The sequence below is a fragment of the Melanotaenia boesemani genome, chromosome 5 (genome assembly GCF_017639745.1).
Source record: "Melanotaenia boesemani isolate fMelBoe1 chromosome 5, fMelBoe1.pri, whole genome shotgun sequence".
NCBI lineage: Eukaryota > Metazoa > Chordata > Actinopteri > Atheriniformes > Melanotaeniidae > Melanotaenia > Melanotaenia boesemani.
In genome coordinates this window covers 29,716,142-29,742,881 of record NC_055686.1, presented here as the reverse complement: position 1 = coordinate 29,742,881, position 26,740 = coordinate 29,716,142, and the positions used below count along the sequence as shown (strand labels likewise).

General features: G+C 42.6%; 1 protein-coding gene across 6 annotated transcripts in view; it reads right to left on the bottom strand.

Moving 5' to 3' along the window:
* The window catches only part of mllt3 (MLLT3 super elongation complex subunit), a 53,826-nt gene that overhangs the window by 10,548 nt on the left and 16,538 nt on the right, over positions 1-26,740 (bottom strand). For 4 of the 6 annotated variants that reach the window (XR_006010172.1, XM_041984764.1, XM_041984760.1 and 1 more), the window contains exons 3-7: positions 13,085-13,167; positions 11,827-11,970; positions 11,288-11,326; positions 10,271-10,402; positions 6,214-6,792 (exon numbers count right to left, since the gene is read on the bottom strand). Coding sequence is in view for 5 of the 6 variants with exons in the window: in XM_041984764.1 (XP_041840698.1) it covers positions 6,214-6,792; positions 10,271-10,402; positions 11,288-11,326; positions 11,827-11,970; positions 13,085-13,167 (977 nt within the window). In the remaining variant the exon portion in view is untranslated. The remainder of the gene's footprint in view (positions 1-6,213; positions 6,793-10,270; positions 10,403-11,287; positions 11,327-11,826; positions 11,971-13,084; positions 13,168-26,740) is intronic. The other 2 variants (XM_041984761.1, XM_041984763.1) reach the window with 1 other exon arrangement.

Sequence of the window (26,740 nt, the reverse complement as noted above, 5' to 3'; positions counted from 1 at the left end):
AGATAAAGTTGTTTGGAGAACCAAGAATGTTTGAAACGAGGATCAGCGGCCTCCACATCCATAGGTTAAAGAGAAAATATAATGGAGGACTCTTCAGTCAGATAACACCGGCAGATACGACCTCAGATGTCCATGACGCAGTAAACTCGGATGTAATCCCTGAATTTTACAGTAAAAGTGGAATCAACTGGAATATGTTAGCATTTGCACTCATGTGGGTTTGATCGGTTATTCTCAACAATTAAAGAGTTTTTCCTCAGTTCCCGAGACAAAAGAAGAAAATCTGGATGAGCTGAATGGATTTTGACCTCTGCAGCCCCCCATCTGCATGACGTCACCTGAACTGATGGGACTCGAGTCTCCTTTAGAAGTCCAGCAGAGGCTAAGAGGCCGGCGGAAACACCAAAGATGCCCAAAATATGCAAGGATCCAAGCAGTGAAAAAGCTGCATGTGTTTCTGGTGAAGCATCGCGGTGACGAGGAGAAAACCAGAGCCGCCTCATTCAGACTTATCCCAGTGTTTCAGCTGCAGCTGGAGGCGTCCTGAATAAGAGCGATGGAAAATAATCTGTTGTTGACGAAGTACTGACCTGAAAGACTGCTGTGTTTTTAAAAAGACGGGGAAAAGATAAAAAGAAAACCTGGATGTTTTTGTCTAGACCAGCACCGGACTGTCCAGTGGGTGAATGGTGCCGTACAGCTCAGCAAGAAACCAAATGCTCTTTATTCTCAAATAATTTCTATGTCAGATCAACATAACCACAAGGCAGGCTGCCAGAGGTTATGTAGTTAAACAAAGATCGGTAACGATGTGGAACATGTTACCTGGAATCATCGTCAGTGCAACCACAAGACAAGTGTTCAAAAATAGCTGAGATACTATTTAATAATTACATGAGCAACTTAATTTTAGGGGATTTTTGATAAAATAAATGTTTTATTATAACTGGGTGAAGTAGTTATTTTACAGGTGACTGATGTGTCTTGTTTTCTTCATGCACACATTTTCAAATTAATTTATTGGGTCAGATATAACAGAGAATGAAATGTTCACTCTACTGTATACGATGTGTCCTTTTCTTTTTCTGAACACTCTGGAGTATACAGACCCCAGGAAGAGTAATGTAGATCTACAGTTGGGTGAGCAGCTGGAGGCTGAAATAAAAACACCAAAACAAACCCCTTCAAATAAACAGATATATTGGATATTTTTAGGGATGCACCTATCATATTGGTATCAGTGCCGATATGGAAGAAATTTCTAGGTTTCCTGTCTGGCCCTATCTGAACTGTGAAGTTTGATGCAGTCTGGATGCGTGCTCCATTATGTGTATGCGTAGCGGACGCTTCTCGAATGCACCGCAGCGTCTGGTGGGAACCAAACCGTTGACTAAAATGGCCACAAACAGCTGCGCCGGCCGCAGCGCGCTCGCATCCAGTGGAAATTGGCCTTTAGATCTACGCTTCTTTTAAAAGGTACATATAAATATAACTTTACATTTCTAGATTAAAAATAAAACAGCAACGTCTGTCCTCTGGCAGCCTGGTCGTATAAATGTGGGACTCATGAGATCAGCTGGAGACGTGGGCTCAAAATGTGTCTCTGTGTCGGTCTAAAGGGGATTTAAAATGGACTTGGATCTTAAACACAACTCCACGCGGGAGTCCGCCACCTCAGATCACAGCTGCCCGACAAGACAAAGTGGTGGGAAGCCACCTCCAGAAGAAACATGAGAGAGCAGCTCAATGGTTGTCACCTCTGCCAACAAACAACACACAGCTGGTCTGTTGGTTTATGGGACAGCTTCTTCAGAGTGCCATAAATCTTACCACCACTCCTCCTTTTAAGGCTTTTGTCCGGCTTTACTCCAAGCCACCAAAGCAGCTCTCTTTAAAGACCATAAATAGTCTGACGTCAGAGTTTGTGGGGATCAGTCTGAATTCTTGTCTAAACTCTTGGGAAAGCGAATAAGAAATCTTTTCTGATGCGGCAGGGGTGTCCAAACAAAACTATTTTCATGTTAATAACAAAGTGTTTCAGCTTGACGCTCCAGATTAATCCAGAGTCGACTCATTTAAACTGAAATGTGGTTTGCAGAACGTGCCAGAAGGCTGGAAACTCAGACAGGTCATGGTTAATGAAATGCTTACTAGAGCATCTTTAAAAATACATCTAAGGGAAATGTACATTTTCTAGCTTTATATCAAGAAATGAAAAAAAAACAACAACAAAGATTTACTCAATTTTTATGCTCAACTTTAATTATGTCTCAACTATTTCGGGCCATGGCAAAAGAGGGAAAACCGCTATCTGTCAACACGGGTTGTTTTTTTCAACCACATTTAAGTTAGAAGTGCAACACGCAAAACAGTAGGGCCGGCGTAGCTGGATTTATACTCCTGTGTCACCTACGTACCGTAGGGCCGGCGTAGCTGGATTTATACTCCTGTGTCACCTACGTACCGTAGGGCCGGCGTAGCTGGATTTATACTCCTCGTACCGTAGGGCTGGCATAGCTGGATTTATACTCCTGTGTCACGTACCGTAGGGCTGGCGTAGCTGGATTTATAGTTGCGTGTCATCTACATACGGTAGGGCTGGGGTAGCTGGATTTATAGTGCCGTGTCATCTATGCACCGTAGGGCTGGCATAGCTGGATTTATAGTCGCGTGTCATCTACGTACCGTAGGGCTGGCGTAGCTGGATTTATAGTCCCATGTCATCTATGTACCGTAGGACTGGCGTAGCTGGATTTATAGTCCCGTGTCACCTAAATACGGTAGGGCTGGCGTAGCTGGATTTATACTCCTGTGTCATCTATGTACCGTAGGACTGGCGTAGCTGGATTTATAGTTGCGTGTCATCTACATACGGTAGGACTGGCGTAGCTGGATTTATAGTCGCGTGTCATCTATGTACCGTAGGACTGGCGTAGCTGGATTTATAGTCCCGTGTCATCTACATACGGTAGGGCCGGCGTAGCTGGATTAAGTGCTATGCTGGGGGAGCAGCATCAGCTTCAGGGATGCAGCAGGACCAATAAACTAATCCATAAGGCTGGAAAGATCATTGGATACAACCTGGAGACACAGGAGGCAGTCAGAGACAGGAGATCTCTGAACCAACTGCTCTGCATCATGGACGACTCCTCTTATCCACCACACAGTGAAGTGGAGGCCTGCAGAGCTCTTTCTCTACCAGACGCTGCAGCTCCACCTCATAAAGAGGTTCAGGAATCCTTCCTTCCTTTCACAAGGACCCTGATCAATAACTCCTCCGTGTGTGAGGTAATCATCATCTCTGCATTTACCTATATCTTCTCCAGGACCTTCTCCAGGACAGCCTCTAGAATCTTCTCCAGGACCTTCTTCAGGTCAGATTAGTAGGTTTGATGGAGGCTGCTGCTGTTTGCTGGTGACGTTTATCAGCCAGGATATTCAGTTTTTCTAGAGCTGCGAAGCGTTGGATTTCTTCATCTTTTAAAAATAACCGCTAAGCCACTGTTGAAATTCTTGATCCCGCTCAGACAGACATGGGGCAAGTGGTCGAAATATATTCAACTCTCATCCAGCTTTTCTGCTTCATGTTGCTCAGGCACAGTGGAAGATAAGAGATAACAAGCACATATGATCAAATTTCACCATATTCCATGTTTTGTAACTGATTCCAGTTTCTGTGATTCTCATCTATGTCGTTCTTCGCCGTACAGGACATTTACTGTGCGTCGGTATTAATTTCAAACCAATACCCAACACGGTGTCCAGCTCTGGATCAGAGAAAATCAGAGGTGAAGACCCCCCTTCTCTGGGTTTGTATCACAGTGTCTGAGTTCTGAGGAGGGAATGAACACAGAACATGCAGACAATAAAAGTTCTCCACCTATACCTGAAAAATGTTAGCTGCACCGATGCCACCAAGAAAAAGTTACATGCAACAAGTTTTAGGTTGCATGTGCAACCAAACATGGCTACACTCTAGAGCCCTGCATGGGATTTTTTTTTCTCCCATCAGTGGGGCTCCGTAGATTTCACAAATCACAAGCTGTGTGTTAATGAATCTACAAGCTCTGTAGAATTATTCATCCCAGATTGGAACTTCCCTAGTCATGCAGTTTTTCAGCAGAACCTGGTCTAATGTGGTCAAAGTTCACCCCAAAAAAGCAGTGGAAATAGCTTATTATGTAAAACACAAATCAGAAGCTAACTTCGGCACTGTAAAGATGCCATCTCTGAACGTTTCTTCCATCCATGCTCAGCGTCAGAGTTTAAAAACCGCCACCCCCTGCCGGTTTAGTCCCTAACCCTAATTCCTAACTCGTCCACTAGACCAGTAATTCACAACCCTGGTCTTCAAGGCACACTATCCTGCAGGTCTTAGATGGCTCCCTGCTATGACACACCTGATTCAAATCCATGGCTCATTAGCAGATTATACAGAACTTGTCAGAGATCCATTTAATGTGAATCAGGTGTGTTGCAGCAGGGAGACATCTAAGACCTGCAAGATAGTGTGCCTTGAGGACCAGGGTTGGGAATCACTGCACTAGACGACTTTTCTATTATATGATGGGTGAGGATGGTATATCTGCACGTTAGCCACTTCATTGGACATTAGTGAGTCATCCAATACACTGGAACTCACTGAAGAAAGTTTATATTTAATTTCTTGTGTATTGCAATTACTAAGTTTGCCTCAGTGATAAACAGGACAAGACATGATACAGTTGTATTTTTATAGAATATTTAAATTATATAACAAATATTTTTACAGAATAGATCAAAATAAACTGAATAAAAAGTCAAATATAGTTAAAAAATAAAGAAAAGAATAACTATACATGTCTGTAAAAGTAAAATATTGCATGTGAAAAAACTTTGTTTTTTAATAATTCATGCATCAGAGGGTTAAATTTCGAGAAGGCGTCTGATTGGTTAGTTTGAGAGAAAGCTGCTTTTGGTAGATAAACTCAGAGTGATTACAGCTCACATCAGCACGCACCAAGTTATTAAATTGTCATTTATTTCAGCTGCAGTAACTCAGCATGCCTGAGATCGTCTGCTATAACCATCATTAAACAGTTACGTGGACGGCATTAATGAGACACGTTTCAAACACACTTGATGAAGGAGCTTCTGTGTTGGCTCGGCTTTATATGAGCTTCTTTTCAGGTGGCAGATCCAGCATGTAAAAACCCAGGGCTTCACATGCTTTCCCTTCATGTCATCATCAGCTCCACATTTCCTCCTCTGAGCCATTTCTGGCCCAGCGCTCGGTGGAAAACAGCGAGATCAAACAAGTGGTCACATGACTAATGAGAGTGGCACTCTGTGCTCGGCCACCGGGGTTGCTCGCCTGGGGAGAATCAAACACCTGGCATTTGTCACCCTGCATCCCCTTTACAACCCTCCCCTCCCCAGTCTCTCTATGGTAAAACTTGAAAGGCTTTTCCCCAAACAGCGCTGTGTTCATGCCAAGTTATAACTCCCCTGCCTAAATAAGCTGCTCCTCCACAGAAAGATACAGAAAAGACCCACACTTTACACAAGCATTTGAGAATAGAAATGCAAACACCGCGGCATAAAGGAAACTGCTCAAAGCACACAGATTTAGACCTTTCAGCCTCTTTCCTCTTTCAAAAGCTAAAAGGATTAAAGTGGAACTCTTTGCTATTCACAGCCACATCTCTCCTTTCTCCTCAGGTGTTGTAAAACCATAAATCTTTCTTGTCTACTATTTGGCTTTAAAACAGCCCTTCTTTATGGGGTGGTTCTCCACCAAATGTGTGTGGACCAGGCAACCCAGTCAAGCATCCGCCTATTCATTAAAGAGACGAAGTTTTCCTGATCCTGCACCACAGACGCGAGCAAACTGGAATTTCTAAAACCAGCTTACTCCTGAGAAGAAAGCAACTAAGCTGCATCTTCCAGTTGTTCTTTGGATATCCTGTTTGGCCACACAGATGCATGCAGCTGAACTCCCACCAGGTTTATTGGTGTCCACCCCTTCATTCCCCCCACCCAGCCCCCAAGAGCCAACCAGACCACCATTAAAGATGATTCTCTTCCTGCTGGCTCTTTGATTTTATAAGGACTGACCACCACCCCTGAACAGAAGTGGTCAGTTTCCACCACCAGAAGCAGCATTTTATAAGCCTTCTTCAGGCGCACCACAATGGTTCAAACCATGAAATGGAGAATGTGTGTTCCACTTACATCTGATTTGGTAGACTTGTCTTCCATATCGGAGTCATTGTGGTCCACCAGCTCCTGGAACGGCGGGTGCATCGGCGCCTTCCTGCGCTCTGCCTCTTCACCATCCGCTCGTAACTTACTCGTCCCCATCTGTAACCTGTCCTTCATCAGTTTCTTATCCAGATGTGGAGCGTCTGAGCCCGACAACTGCTTTCCTGAAGAATCCAGAAATCCCTTTTTGCGTTTTTTGGTTAAAATGTCATCACCGTCTGGGGCGGACAGGCGCTTGTTCAGCCCCGACCCGTGGGTCGATCCCTCGTTCCGATGCTCCTTAGAGAAAGACTTGGGTTCCTTGAATCCAATCTTTAGATTGTTATCTCGAAGCGGCTGGTTCTCTTTGGGTTTCCTTGCAGATTCTTTGGGGGCTTTGCTGGGTTCCCAGGCGGAGTCTCTGAAGGCACTTTTGGGCTCTTTCAAGTCTTTTGGAGCCTTGTCTTTGTGGTCCTTTAAGGGTTTGTGGAGTTTGGAGAAGCTGCTGCTGTTGGTGCTGGTGGTTGTGGTGGTGGTGAGGAGGGCAGTTCCACCTCCTTTGGAGCCATCCTGTTGATTGAAAACCAGAAATGAATAACATATAAGAGTGGTGTAATAATACATCGATTCAATGATAAACAATCCTACCACATCTGATAGTCAGACTGCACCACCTTGGTACAAACAGGCCTGGATCATATATCAGGTTAAAATCGCATCATGGGAGAATTTGTGATATCAGCAAACATCAAATCATTATGCACAGAATCAATATAATACCACTGGAAAATCTCTGTCAGGAGCAAACATCGTCGATATTTACATTTGTACATGCAGCCCCTCCAGAGAACCTCTAGAAATGATCAGAACTTGGTGCATATGAGACAACGTCTAAAGTAATGTAACTTGTGATTTACACCAACTATTCCATAAACACACAGAGAAGAACTGACAGAAGAATAAAGAATGGCTGGGACTAACAGTGTATGAATTGGTATGTATATAACAACGATTTAAGTCCAGCACAAAAAACCTGAAATTAGAGCAAAATGACCCTGGACCACAGAAGCTTCAAAAGAAAAGCTTCAGCTGGAAAGGATTGAGGAACAAGGAAGAAGAAAATCCCTCTTTAGGTCAGTGGGCAAACATAATGAGGGATAGGCAAAGTAAGCCACAGCCAAATACTGCTAGCTGGTGACTGGACAGGCATCCACAGCTGTGTCAATAACCGAAACAGGTTTCATTTAGTGTCAAAAACCAACTTTTTACAAAGGAAAAATGTCTTAATCACTGCTCTCGAGGCAACATGTAAAACTTCTAAAAAAAAAAAACTGTCCCCCATAACAAAATGAGCAAAAAGCAGGCAGTCAAGTCAACCGAGGATTAATCCTCTGCCCTTAACACCAGAGAAAACACACATGCCACCCTGCAGTTTGGCATTTCCATCTGTGAAACGAGCTCCATTCTGCAGAGGAAATCAAAAGGGTCTTCCTAAGAAGCATCTATGGGCTTAAAGAGCAGCACTGTTCATTGGGGTGAGGGAACCTTTTCAAAAGCTGCAGATGCACAACCTTAGAAGTGGAGCAAGGGGCAATGCAGAAAGGAGGAAATGCATTCACTCTAACGACGGGGGCCATTTGTCCCTGGGTCTCACCTCCAACCCTGTCGTCAATATTTCTCAAATGCAGTAAACCCATTAAAGCCGTCTAGACGATGGCTTGTGTTACAACTCGGCCCAAGCACCACTAAAACCTTTCATTTCATCTGTTGGTTGGTGACCCTGAGGGCCCCAGGATGTGAAGCTGCTGGCTTTCAGCATGCTCCTCCGCTGCAGTAAACCAGTTTCCCTCCCAGCCCAACATGAACATGCTACCTCCTGGCCATTTATACCGAAGACGTCAGATGAAAACAACGCATGCTGTACTGCACCGTTTAACACAAACTAAGCCAAAGATGCAGAAGCAGTGTGTCAGAACTAAGTTAGCTCATAAAGACCACTGAGTACAGAAGAGGTTCAGGTGGTCTACAAGTGTGTGTTTACACATTGCCAAGGAGGAAAGACATCAGCAATGATCTCAGAGAAAAAACTGTTGCCGTGCATCCATCTGGGATTTCAGACTGTGTTAACGTTGATGACAGGCCAGACAGAAACAGACTGAACCAAGGCTTGTTGGCAAGGGTTGCAAGAGAAGAACATGGCAGCATGGCTTAGGTTGGCAAGCTGCATCTGAGCAAACCAGGAGACTTCTGGAACCAGGTCCTTTGGAGCAGCACCATGTTTAAAGATCAAAACAGCATATCAGCACAAACGCGTCATACCTACTGTAAAGCATGGAGGTAGAGGGACGATTATCTGGGCTTGTTCTGCAGCCACAGGACCAGGGACCTGGTCCCAGGACGTGGGATATGTGCCTCAACCTCATGTTCAATTCAGGATTTTATTTATTTATTTTTTACTATCTTTGGTCAGAACGTTTTTATGTTTTTTTTAAAACAGCCGAAGAGCGGCTTTGGGATGTGGTGGAACGGGAGATTCTCATCATGGATGCAGCCGACAAACCTGCAGCAACTGTGTGATGCTGTCATGCCAATAAGGAGCAAAACCTCTGAGGAAGGTTTCCACCACCTGCTTCCATCTATCACACGAGGATTAAAAAGGTCCGACCTGGTACTAGAAGGTGGTCCTGATGAAGAGGATGACCTGGTACTAGAAGGTGGTCCTAATGAAGAGGATGACCTGGTAGTAGAAGAACCGGGTTGTACTAGTACAAAAACCTGCTACATTCCATTATCACGCTGGATAACTAAAGTGGTTTCAACTTCATTTATAACTGAAAAACCCCAAAACAAATAAAACAAGCTACTACAATATTACACTATTAAAATGTCTTTTTTTAACAAACATCCCCCGGACAAACCGGCAAATGTGGCCGGGGAGCGGCAAGTCTGGGCTTCCCTGCCTAGGCAGCCGCGACTTGACCCCGGATAAGTGCTAGAAAATGGATGGATGTTTCTAAAAATGACTGCAATGCCTGCAGCAAAACTATTTCTTATGAAGACTGTAGAACCTGGTGAAGGTTATTATAGTCTGTTGTAGGTTCAGTTCAATCTTTCTTTATTATTCCAACCTGAAATTGTGTAACATTAAAAATCTTAAAGTTTCTAAGTAATTCTACTCAGTTTAATATCCCAGGAACTTACATTTTGATCCATCTTGCCCAAATCTCACACATACAGACAGATAAAATGCACAAAAACCTGAGCTTTAGGAATAAATTAAACCTGTTGTTTACTTTTCTTACCATAATTTTTAATTAAATACATTTCAGAATAATAATTTGACCTTAAACTTGAACAAATAGAAAATAAATGAAAGTGTGGTTTTTATTCCTTCTGCTGAGCTGTTCCCGGTCTTGCTGGGATGTTTGCGCAGTAAATCTCAGCTTGTAATGGAGAGAGAGAATGAACGAGGGAGAGAGAGAAGAGTGTATGACCTCCTGCTCCACCAGTAATTCATCACACACTCTGTTTAGACTGGAAACCACTACCATGTGAAATGGGCCTCAGCTAACCTGGCTCTTAAAGCACACCATTTAAAAGGACTAAAAATAACGCGTAATGGAAACAACGTGACACTTTATCCTCACACATTTCACTTTTTCTGATTCCCAGGATCCCGTTTAGGATCTTCCCTGAAACCTTTAAGGCTCCCGGTGTTTTCCTCCCACCTCCACCCTGTAAAGTCTTCACTAATCTTCTACAAGTAAAAACATCTTCTACCAATCAAATTTCCAAACAGACATCAGATCTGTACATGTCTGAGTTGGGGGGGGGGGGCTATTTGGATGGCAGCCAGTATATACTTCACACAAGCCAAAGTGGAAGTCTTTGAAATCCTGGGAGTTTAAATATCTTGGACATCTTTGAACCTGCCAAATATATGTGGGGATTAAAGCCTGGAGACTTTGAAGGGGGAGGGGGGGGGGGTGGCCAGGAGAAAAAACAGGAGGTGGTTTAGCTCTGGGCTGTACCTGGAACCAGCACTGACCTTTGATCCGTGGAAGCTTTTGTTGTTCTTTGGGTCGGAGAAGGAGGACGTCAGCGAGCTGTTGGGAAGTGACGGCAGCTTGAGATGCTGGCTGAACAGGGAGGTGGATCCCTCCTGCATCACCATCACCTGCTGGAGGGAAAGCAGCAAGCCAGCGTCACCGTTCTGCTGCGTCTCTACAGTTAGGCTGGCAAATACACACCATATTCATAAAATCACCTCTCCACTGTGGACTAAGGTTGAATAAGAAAATATTAAAATCTACTTCCCTTTAATAAGACACGCAGAAATGTGCATAATTTAATTAGTTTCCATGGCTCTAGTGGAAACATCTCTAGATGGAGCAAACAGCAGTACCAGCGGAAACCACAGGGGACAGTGTAGCGCAATGTAGATGAAAGAAGCCATGATGTATTTAATGGCCACACAGACCCCCACCGTCTACTGCGCTCCTCTTTTCATATGTTTTTCTAGGAATGAACATCATCATGATCTCCTCCAGCGTCACCGAGCTGGTTTCTGTCTTAAACTGACACTGAAACTCTGTGCTGCCCTCTAGTGGATGTATCGGCTAACAACCATGCACGTCATACAGAGAGCATAAATGAGGCTAACGTCAGATCCCGTCGTTGTGACAGAAAATAATACGCAGAATTCAGATCACCGTTAACTCCTCGACCTTTCAGCATAATTCCAACAGATTCTTGAAGCTGAGAACCGTAGCTTTCCAATTTACAGCTGGGCAAGTGTGCACTCGAATAGTTGTTCCCAACATACTGCTCTTGTTTCACGTCATTACTGAGGAAACTTATTTTTACAGACTCTTTCTGTGAACCAACAGATGTCCACACAGACCACGTTCAAACACTAGAGGCAACACAGCTGTGTACCAAGATACATCACTAACATCACAGACAGGGTAAAATGCTGTCATTAAATAAAAATAACAGACGTATAATTTACTACTCCAGGTCGTCCACATTCAAAGTCGTGAGAAACGCTTGTAAGCAGCCTTACTTTTGAGTCTGCTGAACCTCGTTTGTGAGGATCCCGGGTCTGAGAGCAAGACAAAAGAAACACACAATCACAATCTACAAATGAATTCTGTCAAACATCAATTATGCTAAAGATTTTATTTTGGTTTTAGTGAACATTTTCAACATTAAACAAGCTTTTCTGTATAGACTAAATGAGTATTTACATGCAAAAATGTGAAGGATAACGACTACACCAGTCTTAGTGGTAAAAATTTATTTTTTATATAAAATTAGATTTGGTGTGAGAAAAATTTGATATTTTATTTTTTAGAACTGTGACCCAGCCCTACTGTTTACATTAACATAATAAATATTACATAGGCTAGGCTAACAGGCTAATTCTGCCTGGATGCTACATGAGAACCAGAGCTCGGCCAAAACCTTCAGACCTTCTGCTCTAGAATTTGGTGGTAAAGCTGAAGAAATGGTTCTGAAAAATTTCTAAAAACCAATAAAGTAGAAATACTGCAGCAGTGAAGCTCCTTCTCTGGATCAATAAATGAAAACATCCAAACCTACCCCTCCGGCTTTCAGCAGCTTCCTCCTAAACTCCTCCGTTGGGTTGTTGAAGGTGAGCTTCTCACAGCGGAGATGATTGACAGGAGGGTGACCTTCCAGGTGGAGGAACAGGTCGTAATCAAAGCGAACTTTCTTCGGTTCTTCCTGAGGAAAAGGAACCATTGCAACCCAACAACACAGAAAAGGAAGGAGAACAAGTTTCAGCTAAGAAGCATTTCACCTTCATCAAACTCTTTTAGAAAAAACTAAACTTCCATAAATGTGTTTTTTAGTTCAACATTTAGACCAGCGTTCAATCATGATGTTAGCAAAGCGCAGAACTGTACATTAAGTAAGATATTAAGTAGAAGGAGCTAAACTTAAAGCCATTTTCACACAACAAATACATTAAACTTTGTGGTTTCATTAATATGTTAAAACAACCATTCAGTCATGGGTCACATACTGTATGTGTTACAGAACGAAAATAATATTCAGCATTCGCACCAGATTGTACAGAGAGGAGTAATACAAAGGCTTTATTGGACCAAATGTTTTCCCACAATAATCCCAGTCAGCATCAGACATGATGTTTCCAGCCTCAGATTATGAGGCTAAAATTATATAAAATGAATGTATGAACAGATATAGCAGCATAAAGGCCGACCAGAAGAAGAAAGCTGAATTTATTACTAGTAGAACTTTGTAGAAATAACACACAGATCAACAGTGACCAAGCCTTTTCTCATCTGCACATCATTCTCTCAAGTCCTGGCTTTCAAGAGAAAAAATATTGGCATTGAAACAAATACACAACAGAAACTATTTCCATGTTTCCACTTTTTCCTCATTTCCAGTTATTCCTGTTACTATTTACCTGCTATCCTCACTAAACCAACTCCAGCTCAGCTGCTTTGTGGCGCTACCGTGCATCAGAAACGTCTTCTTGGCTTTATTCCAGCCATAGAGGAGCATTATTTTTCTTCTTTTAGATACACATAGAACTTTCTGTTCACTGGTTGATCTTTGGCTGCTCCTGATTGGACATTACCGTCAATCTAAGCTCTTTGATTGGTGGAAAGTCTGACAGGAAGTGGCTTCACCTTTTCCAAAATAAATTTCCACAGTGTATGTTCGCCATTATGTCGTGTCTAATCTCTCTGGTAGAAAACCTCTTGCTATGCATTACATACATTACCAGCAGCCAGGAACTGTCCTGATTTCTGTATAAAACTGAAATATAAATGTGTAGCTGGTAGCCAAGCTCATCAAAAGGTACCTTGTTTTTGAAGTAAACTTCAATAGGCAAGATGAAGCCTGCATATCCAGACTCCTCCACTTTGTATGGCGGATCCTTGCAGACTGAAACGAAAGAGAAACTGCTGTTAAAAGATGTCATTAACCTTTAACACAAAGAAGGCAACCAATCAGAGTGTCTGGATTAATCATTTTTAAAAAAATTGCTTTGTATCATTTTGTAACTATAGATCTCCTCAACCAAAGATGACGTGGAGATCCCCAAAGCTCCATGTTGGCTCCTCTATTATTCAGCATCTACATTCTCCTACTAGCTCGGACCATAGAGACAAACGAGATGTCCGGTGGTCATTGTGCAGATGATACTCAGCTCTATATTACTGTCTCACCAGAGGACTCAAGTCTCAGACAAAACTTCAGTTCGTGCCTTGGTCAAATCAATAGCTGGATGTGCCAGAGAGTTCTTCAACTACAGGATTTCGCACATATAGACCAATGGGTGGTACAGCGCCACAGATTCCCCACACTTCCCAGTAAGAGGGTTCAACACCTTCACTTTTCCCAGTTTTGCATAAATGTAGCCGCTCTGTGTTCCTTTCTGTGTCGGCCTCCTGCCCTCCTCCCTGCCCTGTTGTTCCCTGACCGGCTTTTGGTAATCAGCTAATAATTTGCTCTATTGCGAGTACTGTCTCTCTTGTTGCGATGATTGTTCAGCAGATGAGGTATCTAGCGGTTCATGGTTCACACGACACACATTTACCCCAAGGTATTGTTTTTGACAGGACCTTCTCTAACACAGTAGCTGACAGGTGGCAGACAGGGGCGGGTCTATAAAAGTTTTGATGGGGGGCCAGGCAGGAGCACTGACCATGCCATACTAACTTTGTTTATTAAGCACTTTAAAACAACCACAGCTGAAACAAAGTGCCACACACAAATAAAATCAATATAAATACAAATAAAAACATGGGCCATAAGAACAGCTGAACCCAACACAATAAAAATAATTAGAACAAATAAGAAATAAAATAAAAAAAAAAAAATAAAAAAAGTCTCGTTAGGGTTGAAAGCCAAAGAATAAAAATGGGTTTTAAAACTAGTTTTAAATATGGACAGTGAAGTGGCCTCTTTCATGTGTAAAAGCAGATTATTCCACAGTTGTGGAGCAGCAACACAGCAGACCCTGCCCCCTCTGAGTTTCTGAGAAACGATAAAAACACGACTTCAACATAGCTCTAGTTTGGCTGTCTAATTTAAAATCACTGTCCACCTTAAAACCCAGGTTAGTAATGGTTTTCCGAAAATAAAAAGCAGTGGCCCTAGAACTGAGCCCTGTGGGACTCCACATGATAGGGGAGCACATGATGATAGAGAAGATACTGACCCAGAAGGACCTGTACACCAGATAAGGCTTGAACCACATATGTCAAACTGGTCCAGCAAAGGGCCGTGTGGCTGCAGGTTTTTGTTCCAACCAAGCAGCAGCACACCAGATTTGACTGATTCAATCAACTGATCTCAGTCTTCAGACAGCTGATTGGTCAAACTGTGTGCTCTTGGCTGGCTGGAACAAAAACCTGCAGCCACACGGCCCTTTGCTGGACCAGTTTGACATGCCTGGCTTGAACCAATCAAGTGCTGTGCCATGAATACCCACAAACTTATTAAAGAGGGAAAGTAAAATTTTGTGATCTACTGTGTCAAAAGCAGCAGTTAAATCAAGCAAAACCAAAGCAGTCAGCTGAATCACATGCTAGGAAGTTATTATTAATACAGATTTTGTGCTATGAAGGGCTTTAAAACCCAACTGAAAAACCTAGATTGTGCTGTTTGTCCAAAAATTATTGTAATTGGCCAAATACTATCTCCTCTAAAATTCTGGAAAGAACAGGAAGCTTAGAAATTGGTCTATAATTAGCTAACACAGAGCGGTCAAGACCAGGTTTTTAAGCAAAGGTTGGACTTCTGCATGTTTAAGTTTGGCAGGGACCACACCAGAGGACAAGCTGTTAATAACAGCAAGAACACACTGTGCTATACTTGAATTTTCTTTAAAGAAACAAGAAGGAACAAAATCAAGGGGGGAACCCGAGGGCTTAAATGAAGCACCACATCCTCATAGAGAGAGAGAGAGAGAGAGAGAGAGAGAGAGAGCGAGAGAGAGAGAGGCTCAAACTGACAGAAAACAGCAGAGCCTGAGATTGAAGGGTGAGAGTCAGGGATGAGATGAGGGCTTCTTCAGTAAAAGACTTTAATTATTACCCATCTCAGAAGATGCTTCCAAACATACTGTCATAATGCAGAAAAGATGACAGACCCAGGGAGCAGACACAAACCACTGTTAATGCACAAAATTAAAATTTATTTAACCCAGCTAGCAGGCACAGCGAAGCAGAGGGTGGAGGTCTTCACTGCATGGCTTGGTTCTGCCAAGGAGGAGAGTCAGAGTAAAATAAATCCAAAGAAAAGAGCCACAACAGCCAGAACTTTGAATAATAATCCAGTCATACTTGGTCTTAGAGGATCCCGGGCAGAGGAATAAGCAGCCAACTGGCCAGTGACAAAGCAAATAGTATCAGTCCAGGAGTATGAAGGCGCAGACTGGTGCGGGCAGATATGGCAGACAAGGCAGAGCGATCCAAGGCAACAAGGTCTGGCAGGCCGCTGATTCCTGGGAGCAGCCCCAGGCTGGGCAGGAAAGAAGACGATCTAGCAAGGACTGCTGCAGCCTGCAGCTTGATAAACCTGACCACCAGATGCAAGTCAGGTGTACGAGGGAAGATCCAAACAGGCTGAGGTGCTGCCCACACTCCACTTGCAGCTGAAAGCAATCAATCCAACAGGTTCCCAGCTCAGCCAACCCCAACATGATACACATTACAGTCAATAACAGTCTTACTGGCCAGTGGCGTTCACCAGGCCAGCCCTGGCAGGAGCTGGAGCTGGTGTATAGACTTTTTCCAGATAGGAAGTTGACGCAGTGGCCTCAGGTTTTGGAGATTTTCCCCGATGCAGGCTGAGCCAGATGGGGGGTGGGCGATGGGGCCAATGACCCTCCGTTGTCAAAGCCGACCAAGGGAACCAGGAAAAGGAGGGCACAAATGAGACCTTATTTAAGGTCTGGATTTTATTTATTTAAATGATTATTACAACTAAAGTGATCGTCTAATGTAAAAAAGTGAAGTAAAACAAGCAGCCAATGATGTATTTTATCAGCAGGTACTGTGGGAGCAGCACACACTGCTCCTGGTCTGTGGGGAAACACTGAACTAAATAAAGATAAATCACTGTTTTGGGAAACAAAGATAAGTCAGCAATGTTAAAAACAATGGATCAATCCAGAAATCCTGGTGCATTTTGGACTCTAAATTTTAAACAGTCATATTAAAAGAGGAACCAGATCAGCCTCTTACCACCTGAAGTGTAAAGAATACAGAGAAGGCTGGAAAAGTAACTGGTACAAACCAGAAACACCTGGAGGAGCATTTGGCAACCAATCAGTCAGTCAGTAACATGACTGGGTATAAATGGAGCATTTCAGAGAGGCAGAGTCTCTCAGGTGGAAAGATGGACAGAGGTTCACCAATCTGAGACAAACTGGATCTAAAACTGTGGAACAATTTCAGAAAAATGTTCCTCAGACTTTGAAGATCCAACATCTACAGTGTAGAATGTCATCAGAAGATTCAGAGAATCAGGAGGAATAGCCTTGTCCCATGTCTCCCACTTGAGTCAAAAATTCATTCACAAAAATTAATATTAGAGACACTTTCTTTTCCTTTTCTTTACTCGTTTTCAATGTTCATGTTATTTATGTCAGCTAAAGTTCCTCAGGCTTTCAGTTCACCCTGAAACCCACAAATGCAGGTTAAAGCTCCATCATGCAAAGAAGAAGCCAGATGTGAACAGGATCCAGAACCAGCACCGTCTTCTCTGGACCAAAGTTTATTTAAAATGGTCTGAGGCAAAGTGGAAACCTGGATGAAAATGTGAACTAGTTTCTGGAAAGCATGGACGGCGTGTCCTGTAGACTAAAGAGGAGAGGGAGCATCCAGCTTGTTATCAGTGGACAGGTGAAAAGCTGCATCTCTGATGGGATGGGGCTGCATTAGTGCCTATGGCGTGGGCAGCTTCCACATCTGTGAAGCTCCATCAACTCTTAAAAGTACATGAAGGTTTCAGAGCAACATCTGCTCCCATCCAGACAACGTCTCTTTCAGGGAAGGCCTTGCAGATTTCAGCAAGACAATGCTGAACCACATACTGCATCCATCACACCATGATGAACATCACCCTGGAACTACTTTTTACACCATGATGAACATCACCCTGGAACTACTTTTTACATCATGCTGAACATCACCTTGGAACTACTTTTTACACCATGATGAACATCACCCTGGAACTACTTTTTACACCATGATGAACATCACCCTGGAACTACTTTTTACATCATGCTGAACATCACCCTGGAACTACTTTTTACACCATGCTGAACATCACCCTGGAACTACTGTTTACACCATGCCGAACATCACCCTGGAACTACTTTTTACACCATGATGAACATCACCCTGGAACTACTTTTTACACCATGCTGAACATCACCCTGGAACTACTTTTTACACCATGCCGAACATTACCCTGGAACTACTGTTTACACCATGCCGAACATCACCCTGGAACTACTGTTTACACCATGCCGAACATCACCCTGGAACTACTTTTTACACCATGATGAACATCACCCTGGAACTACTGTTTACACCATGATGAACATCACCCTGGAACTACTTTTTACATCATGCTGAACATCACCTTGGAACTACTTTTTACACCATGATGAACATCACCTTGAAACTACTTTTTACACCATGAACATCACCCTGGAGCTACTTTTTACACCATGATGAACATCACCCTGGAACTACTGTTTACACCATGCCGAACATCACCCTGGAACTACTTTTTACACCATGATGAACATCACCCTGGAACTACTTTTTACATCATGCTGAACATCACCTTGGAACTACTTTTTACACCATGCTGAACATCACCCTGGAACTACTTTTTACATCATGCTGAACATCACCTTGAAACTACTTTTTACACCATGATGAACATCACCCTGGAACTACTTTTTACACCATGCTGAACATCACCCTGGAACTACTTTTTACACCATGATGAACATCACCCTGGAACTACTTTTTACATCATGCTGAACATCACCTTGGAACTACTTTTTACACCATAATGAACATCACCCTGAAACTACTTTTTACACCATGAACATCACCCTGGAGCTACTTTTTACACCATGATGAACATCACCCTGGAACTACTTTTTCCAGACATGTTGCTGCATCAGATTCACTATCAGCTCATATTTTCCATCAGATGGTGAAATGTCTCAGTTTCATCCTCTGATGTTGTTGATCTTCTAAAGGGAAGAAAAAAAGTTAATGAGATTTAGAAATCGTTGCTTTTTGTTTTGTGGAAATGGGCTATAAATCTGTAGGAAGAACATTTAAAACTAAATGGCACTACGTCAGAAAATCTGGTATAAACAAAGCTTCTATGACATTATTATTTGAAAATTTATCCTTAGTTTGTTGTTTCAATCCTTAATTTAGCACCAAGATTAAAACAACTAAACCTGAACACTATATTATTACACACATCTTCTTCTTACAGTCTCTCACTGTAAAAGATGCTAAAATCTGAAATATAGTCATATAATGCTTCTTCATGCAACTTGTCCTCAGCCGGTATGCTGGCGCTCAGTTCTCATGAGATCTCATTAACTCCCGTCTCCGTAGTCCACCTTGATGTTCACATATAAAAAGCTCCAACTCAGATTAGAAGCAGAGCTTTTAAAGCTAATGACGAGGTCAAGACTTCCCAGTTTACCCCAGCGGGACTTTACAAACAAACAAACTGCTAGATCTCAGGTGATTCTCCCTGGAGGTGTGTCTGTTTGTCAGATTCCTTCCCTGTGGTCTCTGCAGAAGAAAGCAGCTATTAAGTTCATGTCTGCGAAATCTGAGCGTCTCCTGGAAGAACTGATGAAAACAGGGTCTGGTCCAGGTTCATTTTAAGTCCAATGTGTCCTGATGTGTCTTTACTTTGAAAAGAAGAAACCTCTTACTAAGAGATAATTGAATTTAACACGTCTCCACACAGATGGATGTCAGCTCTTATGATTTACTTTTATTTTTTATATTTCTCAGGTCCACCAGTTTACCTGCATATTAACACAAATATCTAATCAGCCAATTTTATGTCAGTAATTCATACATTTAGTCATAGACATGGTCAAGAGAAGGGTCCCAAAAAAGAAGAAAATAATCACAGATTTTTTTAGGCTTTAGTGAAAAACATGTATATTTTTTTTTAAATAGAAAGATGAACAGAAGGATTGAACCTGAACTCGTAGCTCCTCACGAACTAAATACTGACCGCAGCTCACCTCAAAGACCTTTAACAAAAAACACACACAATCCTCCAGAAGGACATTTAAACACCATGTAAATTCAGGTGTTTTTTGTAGTACCACACCATTTATTAACATGTAAAATAACAGTAAACATATTAGTGGTATTGCCACGCTTCGACAGTTTTATGACGTACTTTGCAGATCATAGACCAAGTTTTCACTTTCAGCTTTTATCTCTAAACGTTTGTACTCTAGCGTTCTCTGGATGGGCAGAGAAAATCGCATCTAGACGGCTTAAAACACTGACATTCAACACCAAGCCATCACACATGGCTTGGTGTTTGATGTCATCGTGGTGTTTCTTAGACATGTGTCATTAATAAAAAGTGTTTTCAGGCTCCCAGAACACTGGTAGTTTCCTTGTAAATAAAACACCCAAATTATAAAAAAAAATGTAAGCGTATGCACCTGAACTGGTCTCTGTGTGGACATGGACTTCATTAAATCACACCGGCTCTGAACAGTCAAAGCCTCTGGGACCCTTTGTGCTCTATGCGGGACCCCTTTGGAGATCCAGGGACCACAGGTTGGTAACCACTCATTTATCTCACGCCGTATATAATGTACATTTATTATATCACCCACTCCTAACACCAACACTGGACAATAGAAGATGGAGAAACGTTGCTGGTCTGATGAGTCTCCATTTCAGCTCCACATTCAGATGCTAGGCTCAGAATCTGCTGAAAACATCATGAAAACATGGATCCATCCATCTTCTTGGTCCACTTTGGGCCCCTTAGTACCAACGTGGTCTAGTTTAACCAGCACAGCCTACCTGAGTATTGTTGCTGACCATGTCCATCCCTTTATGACCACAGTGGAGCATCTTCTGATGCTACTTCCAGCAGAATAATGCACCATGTCACAAAGCTCAGATCATCTCCACCTGCTTTCTAGAACATGACAATAAGTTCACTGGACTCCAACGGCCTCCACAGCCACCAGATCTCAGACCAGTAGAGCAGCTTTGGGATGTGGTGGAACGGGAGATTCTCATCATGGATGCAGCTGACAAACCTGCAGCAACTGTGTGATGCTGTCATGTTAATATGGAGCAAAACCTCTGAGGAAGGTTTCCACCACCTGCTTCCATCTATCACACCAGGATTAAAAAGGTCCGACCGGGTACTAGAAGGTGGTCCTGATGATGAGGACGACCCGGTACTAGAAGGTGGTCCTGATGAAGAGGACGACCCGGAACTAGAAGGTGGACCTGATGAAGAGGACGACCCGAACTTTTCCTGCAGGGCCCCTTTTCATTGACAACAATAACACCAGTACTGTTGTCTTTCTCTTGGTAGCTGAAGTCTCTGTTCTTCACACATCGTTTTCCCATCGCTACTTTCACAAATTTGTCTATATTTTGCTTTCAGTGCAGAAATGATAAGTTTTATTTTGTCTTGCTGTGCCGCCCCTGTCATAACCCTGGGCCCGCCCCCCAGTTTGGGAACCACTGTGTCAGTAAGAGGTGGACCTGATGAAGTGACATATAAATGTGAGTGTATGTTCCCATTCAGCTTAGACATACTGGTATATGAGGTTGTTTACTGGTTTAGAACCATGAAGGGATGTAAAACTGTTTCAAGTATATGGTTAAATAAGAATAAACCTGACAGCGACACATCAGAACACCTTGATGTACCCTCAGTATGGCTCCGCCATCACTCACTGCTGTGTTCTCCTGTTGCACTCTGAGGCCACGCCCCTTCAGGAAGCAGCAGTGATTGATGGCTCAGCTGACGGCACCGAGGTCGCCCTCACCGCTGGAGCCGAGACACTCAAACCCCAACACAACTGAACAAATATTATGGGTTAGCGTTAATTGTGCAAGTGGGTCAGGTTCAATTACACCCTGCTAAAAGGGCCCATTCACCAAGGCACCTTTACATAAACTGAGGTAGAGGAGGAGATGAAGCAGCCTGAACACTCAACGGATTTTTAGGCTTGTTCTTCAAGGTTAACTACAGCAAGAACCACATGTTTCACTCTGAATGAAATCCAGTAGTCTTAAAATGACGCATCTCTACACGTATGTGAGGATCTAAATGTGAGGTTTTATGTCTCAGCATGAGCACACAGACATGAGGAACCCTCCATGGGTCCCACCGCTTCCACTTACTAACCTTCAGCCCATTAAAGGCCAAAGTCTCTTCCAAGAACTCATTAAAAATTACGGATAAATATCTTTTCCTTTTTCTTTGTTCATGTCTTTCAATAAACGTCCGTCCTTATCAAAACTACCAAATATGTAATAATTCAAACAATTTTAACTCTTTAAATGCCAGTTTAATGTCATTATGTTACTATTTTATTCGAAGAAAAACGTTTTTTAAAATGAGCTATTAAACAGATTTTGGCTGTCTGTGTTTTTATTTTAAATATACAAAAATAACTGCATTGCTAGGTTTTTTTATTTTGCAGTGTCAGATTTATAATTTACTAACTTTTTGGGCAATTAGGGACAAAAACAACCATAATAGTATATTTTTCCCATTTTGTTTAGCTGGAATCACTAAATCAATTCCAGTTCTAATAAAAATACCAAATATGTTATAATTATAGAAATTATTTTAACCCTTTAATTGCCAACACAATGTCACTTTTTTATGGAAAGATAAACTTAAACATTTAAAGGGTTAAATTAATTTGAATAATTACATATTTGGACCAAATGTGATTGAAAGATTTGAGAAAAAAAACCTAAAATATTAATCTGTAATGTTTTTACAGCAGTTTTTGGGAGAGAACTTTTTTACCCACCAATGACCTTAAAGGGTGAAGAATTTGTCCCTGGTGTCCTGTTAACCTTTCAGTTATAATTAGAATTTGAAGGTTTTTCAAGCGAAAACATAAGAAAAAAAATCCTCCCACGTGGGGAAAGGACCAGACTGGAGGCCAGAATGAACCTGAGAGGACAAAACATGAAGCCCATATTTACCCACGAGGGTTACTAAAGGAAGAAAGAATAACTATAGTTGTATAGGAAATAAAATCCATTTCAGAAGTGGCTAGAAGCCAGATCTACTCTATTCCTGAGAGAAAAGTTCTGGTTTTGGATTGGACCCAGTTCAGAACACTGCTGGGACTGGGTTCCCCAGTCATGGAGCAGCGTGTACCACGGCTGTATGAAGACTAGAGTCAGTTCCTTGTCAGGCCTCAACATGGAAACTATGAATCCAAGGAAACACCAGAAAAACTGAACCTTAGATGGCTAAGCCTCAGTCAGAACCAGACCCTGATGGGCTCCCACTTGGGCCTCAGTCAGAACCAGACCCTGATGGGCTCCCACTTGGGCAGCTGGTACTTAGATCTAGGGCTCGTAATTAACAGCTGGGTTAAAATTCATTAAGTCGGGTATAATTAAAACTTCCTGTCCAGTTCAGCTTGCTTGCGCAAGGCGTGATTCAGGTGTTGGAGCAGGGACACAGTGAAAACCTGCAGGGCTGTGTCCCTGGTGGGACCTAATTCAGTGTTCTAGGCCTAGAGGTGGGAGAGGTGAACTGGGAGCTGCAGGCTTAAGTCACCTGACTGGCAAGAACTGAATTATAGCTATGCATGCTTTTTTTTCCCTGGAAATTAAAACGCCCAAATAAGACAAAAGATCTGAAGTCAAATTAAAGGCATGATCTGTATTTTTATTGTGGAGTTTTACTGCAAGTTTAGTTTTTTCCCAGTATGTTACGGCAGGAATGTTCTTCCTTTCTTTTTACAGGGTAAAGTCAACATTTTGTTTAGTGACTTAAGCTCCAAAACTGGTTCTGATACTAGAAGTAGGGCGACGTACTGAAAACAACCTGCAGCCTGGTGGAGAAAGAGGGTGTTAGATGTTGCTCAGATGCTCAGAATGAGGGTGGTAGATGTGAAGGGTGTGCAGCATCTAGGTTGGAGGGTTCAGCAGGTCAGGTTAGAAAGGTTACATCATCTGTAGGAGAGTCTGAGGGGGCAGACGGGCACAATGCAGCCACTGACCTGTAACAAAAACACTAGCCAGTGGTCAAAGAAGTCTCCACGGACGGACAGGGCCATGGCATTTATTACCGCAGCCTTTGCTTTAAGCTGGCGTGCCAATCACAGAACAATGCCAGTCACTCTGCATTTGCCCTCTCCACACAGATCGGTTTGTAATGAGGCAGGGTCAAATTACAGGCTGACCATCAAACAAAAAACAAGACTGGAAGGAGGAGACTCTGTAACGAGTCGTTCCTCCCAAATATGAGTCTCTTCTGCTTAGAAATGCACTGTTCCCTCATCTTACTAATTTAACTGTTCATCCATTAAATAGTGATGATTTGGCAGCAAATGTCCACGTTAATCATGAAAAGCAAAAACAAAACCTTCTTTATTCTTCAACAGTTTTTTTTTTCTCCAGAAGTTTAAAATTGATTTCTTGGTTCTGCTAAGCTACTGATAAACATTTCCCGCCTTCATCAGGTCCACCCTCTAATACTGGATCGGACCCTTTTTCCTTCAGAACTGCCATCAGAAGTCATAAAGGGATGGACATGGTCAGCAACAATACTCAGGTAGGCTGTGGAGGTTAAACCAGGCCACGTTCAAAGTCTCCTCAGCCTTTCTTCCTCATTCTAAAGCTCAGGTTGAACTTCAGCAAGCCGTCTTCACCATTATTACATGACTACAAGCTGCCCTAACACTGTTTTTAGCAACAAGAACAAGATGGCTGCATGGAAATGCAGATTTTGGAGGGAGACGGATTTGTAGCATCCCCTGGGGGACCCCTCTTCATGATGAAATGCATTTGTAGAGTTCAGGTTAAGACCACTGTGGAAAAAAAACTCCACTTGTTGATGTAAACTGATTATCTACATGACAGAGAAGCCACCACATACTTGTGACAACTTAGAAAAAGTTGGAGTAACGACTCCCGAACATGAAGAGGGTGGTTTTACCCTGAGGCGTGCTAGTACAGCCGTGGTCCTGCTCCCAGAATAAACCCCCCGTTAGTTGGCAGGACAACAGCAGTCCTCGCCTCCTCCTCCATTAACAAACAACGCAAGGTCTCAAATCAGACCGGCTACTGGGAAACACTGCAGCCCTGCTGAAGATCAGACTGTACCGTGATCTAGTACTCAACCATAGATTCAACAACAGGTTCATGTGTCACAAGAACACTAAAACAGATGAGGTGAAGGCCAATGTTTAATAAAAATAACCACCATGCCCTGCAAAGAACACTGCATTAAATAAACAGATAAAACCTTTATATTAATGTACGCACTCATATGCGTAACATCTATTAGCTGTGATGTGCAGCACTGTAAAGATGATGGGTAACAGCTCAAAAAGACTAGAAACATGCGCTTATGTTCATCCATGGCCCCCTGCAGCCTGGACAAGTAGCAGGATGAGCTCAGTTTTTTAGATTCATCTCACCACCACATCAGCATCAAGTCCAGCAACATGAACAGACAGCGTGGAGAAAGATGAGAGAAGCACTATCATAAGAAGAAACAAAGAAAAGCAGGCTGCACGACGCAGGAAACAAAGCAGACGAAACCAAACATAGACACACCCTCCTCCAGGGACATAACACAGGTGGAGGTGAGGATACCGGTGAGATCAAATTCACAGCCAGGCTCCTGATCCCAGAGCAGCCTTACGAGGCTCACCTGCTCAGCTGGAACAGACTTAATTAACCCCTAAAACTCCTCTAGATCTCTGGAGCCTATCACTTCTACCATCACCAGTGTCTCAGGAGCGGTAGTGTGTAGCTCTGTGGGGTAAACTGTGATGGATAGCTACTCTTTAGGTGATCTACGGAAGTTTTCCAGGATTTCTATCCCGTCCAGGAGGTTTACAATCCAGCCACTAAATGTAGTTTTATTTAGAGACTCTAACTGGTAAATCCACAATGATCCATGATAACAGCATTATTTATCACATTTCATCATAAAAAGATCATTATCACTACTATATATATATATATATATATATACTACTTTATTGAATTTCCCTTTGGGATTAATAAAGTATTTTTCATTCATTCATTTCATTCATATGTTGCTAAGAGACTCTATTAGACCTGGACATGATGATGAAGCTGAAAATATCCAGGAGCAGCAGTCGTCTGGAGCAAAATGTCTTTAAACCAGACGACAGGAAAACACAGACTCACCAAAACTGGACACGAGGAAACTGTCATAAAGGGATGGACATGGTCAGCCTTATGCTCAGGTAGGCTGTGGAGGTTAAACCAGGCCATGCTGGTACTAAGGGGCCCAAAGTGGGAGAAGAAAATATCCCCCCACTGTTACACCAGCAGCAGCCTGGAGTGTTGATCCAAAGCACACTGCAAAAACCGGCGATCTAACCGGTCATGTCTTATTTCTTTCTTGCTAACTAAATCCCACACTTGGTTATTTTACATGCACGTTAGGCTAAATCCTCTCAATGAGATGACGAGGCACCTCTCTCGCCTTGTTTATAGATGTAAAACTCCCCACACCATTCACACGCTGTTTCTGTGGGTTTCCTGCACCTTCAGGTCTGCAACGCTTTCAGCAAATGTTTGCAGTTTGTTACTTAAGAACTGGAGATTTTTGTCTTATTTCCAGAAATCTTACCAAGCTAATTATCTTCCTGCACTGACAGTAAGATAATTACATCATTAGTTATTAACTGGATTCTAGTCTGAATCCTCTCAGGTCAAGTGCTTCTTTTCCTCATATGACCTACATCCATGCAGATTTTGCACAGCTTTGTATGTAAATGGAAGAAAACTAGGATATTGTGGTCTACGTAAACACTCTGTGTGTAGTTTAACTACAACAATATGTTGGGTGCTGACGTGGGTCATGCCACTACACTGTTCCTCCATCGGTCTTAGTCTGAGATGGTCCATCTGTTCCCCACTTGTTGCTGAGTAGCAGCTCCAATCTAAGCTGGCTATGTGAGAGCAGCAGTGCAGCTGTGCTAAAGCTGCTGCAGTTTTATCCAAATAACTACTCAGAGACCGAGGAAGAGGGTTAATGGAAAGGTTACGGCATCATTAAAATAACGAGGCGTCATCTCATCAGGAACTTAAGTTAATTTTTCAAAAACACTGACTTGGAGCTGAAGACAGCATGATCAGCACAGACTGCCTACTAGATTTATTTTATAACTACATATGTGTTGCATAAACAGGTGAAGCTGCAGAGGTCATTCTTCTTGGTC